General features: G+C 48.4%; 1 protein-coding gene; it reads right to left on the minus strand.

Moving 5' to 3' along the window:
* Positions 1-727: 727 nt before the first annotated feature.
* GSTUM_00007830001 (uncharacterized protein) lies at positions 728-2,543 on the minus strand (the record flags this gene model as incomplete). XM_002839701.2 has 1 exon in its annotated part: positions 728-2,543. The coding sequence occupies one exon, from the start codon at positions 2,541-2,543 to the stop codon at positions 1,287-1,289; it is 1,257 nt and encodes a 418-aa protein (XP_002839747.1). The 3' UTR covers positions 728-1,286.
* Positions 2,544-5,218: the final 2,675 nt, after the last annotated feature.

The raw sequence follows: 5,218 nt of genomic DNA on the forward strand, positions 1-5,218 counted from the left end.
CAGTATCTTAGATATATCCCACTGGGAAAGAAATGTATACACGGGATGGGTGCGCTCTATCATTGGCATGATGTGCCTAAAAGCTTGAATAGCGCAGTTAGATTTGTATTTCCTTTGCTACGTTATTCACCGTGCAATCCAAGGTTGGGATCGCAGGTTCATAGAAGGGGTGGATTGCATTGGAAATCCCAGGGCATTGTGTCCTGTGGCTTGCTTGCCGAATGCAAGGTATATGTCTCTCGCACAGGATGTCTTGTTTCGTGGTACGTGAGTTCTGCTTGGTAGGAACTCATCCCGTGGCCTATGGAAGTGCTTTTGCACTATTGGCTTTAGTTGTGGCGGAGTTTGACGCTTGGAATTCGATATCTGCGCTTGCTCTCGACTCCCTATCGCACCTTTTTAGAATGTCTACTACCTTTCGTGGGGAGATGTAGCTATGTCTGAGTCTACTTGAGGAGCATTGGATGTTGTAGAAGGCTTGTTTATGCGGTTGGCACTGATCATGGCCATGTATCATTCTGAAGGAATAATTCCCAGCCCGTGGGAGAAAACGTAAAGGTGAGGGTCGATAGGGATTCGTGGAAACAAAAGAGCAAAAAAGCGAAAAGAAAAGTGATATCAAACGGTGGTTCTCGATAACTTGGAATAGAACGATCCTTTGGCTAATTCCCACTTCCGCAATTGTAAGTTCGTTTGTGTTCACGTCCAATTCGGTTGTGTTCGTTCCCTTGTTCGAAAATCTCGTCTTCGTATTTGACGCCCTCGTTGTTCTCTGCTAGTTGTTCATTCCTTACAGGAATGGGAAGAAAAGGTGGAGAAATTTCACTTTCCTCACTTCCCCTTCGAGTAAACCCTTCTGAAAAACGAACCTAAACAAAACCCTAAAGCTTTCCACCATGATACAGCAGAGTTGTCCACATCAGACAATACACGAACCCAACGTTCCCCCAAACAGTGTCATACCCACTACCGCTATCTTATAAAGGTAGATGCAGTGAAGAGAGCCCGCAGGAGCAATTGGCCCCAGATGGTCCGGCCGCAGTGAACAAGAGTCTCGATCAAATGAGAGAATGAATTGCCACGATAGATCCCTAACTGTGAAGCCAGCTTAACTCCAATCATAAAATTAAACCTTTCAACCCCGCCACTAAGAAATGAAAAAGGAACTCGGCGTTATAATCGCTTGAGATTTCCGAAAAAGAAAAAAAAAGGTTAAGATGTGTAAAAGATTAGCCAACATTCTTCCGTCCCTGAGCAAACCTAAACCCTTCATCTCCATCATAATGCTACGCCCAAGCCACCGTTGCCCGGGCATAGAGAAACATTGAGAGGTGGTTAAAATTTTTTAGAGTAACAGGGTGACCCGGCCCTAGAGCTCTTTCTGCCTCCGTAACGGCGCGTCGATACATAACCTCCGCTTCATCGTATTTCCTCTTCTCATACAGCACTGTGCCTAGCTTGATGAGGCTACGAAGGGTGTGTCGATGACCTAGCCCTAGAAGCTTCTCTCGTCCCACCAGTGCACGCCGATGCATCATCTCCGCCTCGTCGTATATTTTCTGTTTGTGCAACGCCCCAGCAAGATTATAGATGCACATTAAGGTATCTTGGTGACCAAGCCCAAGAGTCTTCTCAGCACCCACCAATGCACGTCGATAACTGATCTCCGCTTCGTGGTGCTTATTCTGATTACGCAGCGCCAAACCAAGATTATTGGCACTTAGTAGGGTATCTCGATGGTCTGGTCCTAGTGTCCTCTCTCTACCCACCAGCGCACGCCGGCACATAGCTTCCGCTTCGCCATACTCCTTCAAATCAAGCAATGTCTCGCCTAACGTATTCATACTGTCGAGGACCTCCGGATGGTCGGGCCCTAGAGCTTTCTCCATAGCCCCTAGGGCATGTCGATACATGATCTCAGCTTCTTTGTACTTTTTCCGATCAAGCAGTGTCACACCTAGGCGAAGGACGCTCAGTAAGGTATCAGGGTGATATAGTCCAAGCACTTTTCTTCGGCCTGCCTGCGCAGATTGAAACATAATCTCAGCCTCTTCATACTTTCTCTGATGATAGAGTGTCCGACCAAGGTTATCGGCGCTTGTAAGGGTAGCTTGATGGTCTGCCCCTAGAGCTTTCTCCCTGCCAGCATATGTGCGTCGACAAATTGCCTCCGCTTCATCATACCTTTCCAGATCAAGCAGTGTTTCGCCGAGCATATTCACACTGTCAAGGGCATCAGGATTATTCGGCCCCACAGCTTTTTCCATAGCCCTTAGGCCATGTCGATACATGATCTCAGCTTCATCGTACTTTCTCTGGGCAAGAAGCGTTATGGCTAGTCGGAAAACACCTAATAGGACATCTGGGCGATCTGGTCCAAGCGCGCGCTTCCCATCTGCTGCTACATGTCGATGCGTAACTTCTACTCCGCTGTTCTTTTTCTGATCATGCAGCACCGCACCTGGGTTATTGGCGCTATGTGAGGTGCCTCGATGAGCCACACCGGCCGTTTTCTCTAAGCCGGCAAAGGCACGTCGATGCATAATCTCCGCTTTGTCGTACTTTCCTTGGCGGTACAGCGCCACAGCTATATCCCTAACACTCTGTAGGGTATCTGGATGATCTAGCCCGAGGGTTTTCTCTCTGCCCGTCAATGCACGCAGGTACATACTTTCAGCTTCGCTGTACTTTCCTTGGCTACGCAGAGCCGTACCGAGATTGTTGACACTCCGGAACGTATCTCGATGATCTAGCCCGAGAGTTTTCTCCATGCCCACAAATGCACGTCGATGGCAAATCTCAGCTTCCTTGTACTTTCCTTGGCCATGCAGAGTCGTACCGAGACTGTCGACACTCCCTAAGGTATCTGGGTGATCCAGCCCGAGAGCTTTCTCTCTGCCCGCCAATGCCCGCCGGCACATATCTTCAGCCTCGCCATAACGTCCTTGGCTACACAGAGTCGCACCGAGATTGTTGACACTCTGTAAGGTATCTCGATGATCAAACCCGAGCGTTTTCTCTCTACCCGCTAATAGACGTCGATGCACAATCTCAGCCTCGTCATACTTTTCCTGACAATCTAGTGCTACACCTAGATCATGAAGGCTCTGTAAGGTATCCCAATGGTCAAACCCAAGCGTTTTCTCTCTACCCACCAATGCACCTCGATGCATAAGCTCGGCCTCGTCATACTTTCCCTGACTTCGCAGTCTCGTACCGAGATTATTGACACTCTGCAAGGTATCTGAACGATCTAGGTTGTGCGTGTTCTCTCTCCCCGCCAATGCATACCGGCGCGTATCCCCGGCCTCGGTGTGCTTTTCCTGACAATGCAACACCGCACCAAGATCATGAAGGCTCTGTAAGGTATCTGGGTGATCCAGCCCGAGAGCTTTCTCTCTACCCGCCAATGCCCGCCGGCACATATCTTCAGCCTCGCCATAACGTCCTTGGCTACACAGAGTCGCACCGAGATTGTTGACACTCTGTAAGGTATCTCTATGATCAAACCCGAGCGTTTTCTCTCTACCCGCCAGTGCGCGCCGATGCATAATCTCTGCCTCGTCGTACTTTCCTTGCCTACGCAGAGTCAAGCCGAGATTATTAACACTCTGTAAGGTATCTCGATGATGTAGCCCGAGCGCTTTTTCTCTGCCCGCTAACGCACGTCGATGCATAGCCTCGGCTTCGTCGTACTTTCCTTGATGGTTCAGTACCGCACCTTGGTTATTCATGCTCCCTAAGCTATCCGGATCATCCGGGTCCTGCATTTTCTGCACGCGTGCCCCCATAAACCGACGCATAATTTCCGATCTGCGCTACGCCCTCTGAGCTATAATTTGATATTCGAATTTTGCGGCTTGAGTCTCCCCTCAACTATGATGTGCCAACCGAACTCTTGGCTTGAGCTCACCTTGTCGTCACGATCGCCCCGAATGCGAATTTTCTTGTCTATCAGGGAGGTCGGGGTTGCCTTGTTTCTCTCCGATACTTGAGCAGGTCTTGATCACGATCGAGAATCACTCTTGCTATAAAGCGTTAGTGACCGTTCATGGGTACACTCGCTAGAACCCAACATTAGTCTTAGTGCAAGGGTTACACTTACGTTCGTACTGTAGACTTACTCCTTGCCTTGTATCGTTCCGTTTTCTATCTCAACTTCTTTCCGCTCTTCCTGATCGCTTTCCACTAAAACCAGAAAACTAATAGGCTTGCAAGGCGCCAACCCTCAGTGTCGGAGATGAGTGGGATCTGGGCCAATAGCGAGGATCAAACGGACGGTATGATGTATAGAAGAATCTGAGATATTTCGCATGCAGTGATGGAAGGGGAGGGAGTTCCGGTAAGGGGATGGGTGGATATGAAAACTGTTGAATAGGATCAAGATGCTTGTGCGGTAGACTGTGCTTGACACTTGAGGCTGAGGCTGAGGGGTATAGCGCACGCGTCCGAAGCGATAGGTGTTGGACGGAAGTGTTTCTTGGCTGCTCACCGCACATTTCCCCTATGGCAAAGACTTCACAACCCTAACCCTCTTGGCATATCAACTACTCCGACGCCTCTATGTTTGACTACTGGTTAGTCCTACACATCAAACACCATATGCGACAACATCTGCGACGATACCTGCGACGACTCCATGTTAGGGCGTTACCCCTATCATATGGAAATACCGAATGTCCTCGGTCAGAACATACCCTCGGTTGAATTTACTTATCCTCGGCCGAAGTAGCACAATGGGCAATAGTGAAATTGAATGTGATGGAGAACACGGCATACGCTGGAAGCATGTGGAAGTGGATCAGCATGATCTAGGGAAGGATAAAAGGCAGCTTGTTTTCCCTTTGTTAGTTGTTTTCGTTCATCATCCAATCTGTCTCTCTTTCCTCTGTTATCTCTATTTGGGTCATATCAGTCTTTCCCCTTTTTTATTCCCTATCGTTTTCTTCATGAGAATATTTCTCTGGTTAGGATATTGAAATTCATCTTTACATCTTTGCCCTGCCATTCAAGTTGAGTCAACATTGTCCAAATCGCTGCCGTAAACCTTGTTATTGAAAAATAGGGAAGTTCCGTGTATAAGTTAAGAACCTAGTTTAACTTTACTCATGTTGCCGCAGCAAAATTCTTTAGCTACCCAAATACGGTTAGGAAGGCAAGCTACCGCAAGGCAATTCGTGTGCACAATACCGCCCGAGGGACCCCAAATTCAAAGTTG

Source organism: Tuber melanosporum, assembly GCF_000151645.1.
Source record: "Tuber melanosporum whole genome shotgun sequence assembly, scaffold_4, strain Mel28".
Taxonomy (NCBI): domain Eukaryota; kingdom Fungi; phylum Ascomycota; class Pezizomycetes; order Pezizales; family Tuberaceae; genus Tuber; species Tuber melanosporum.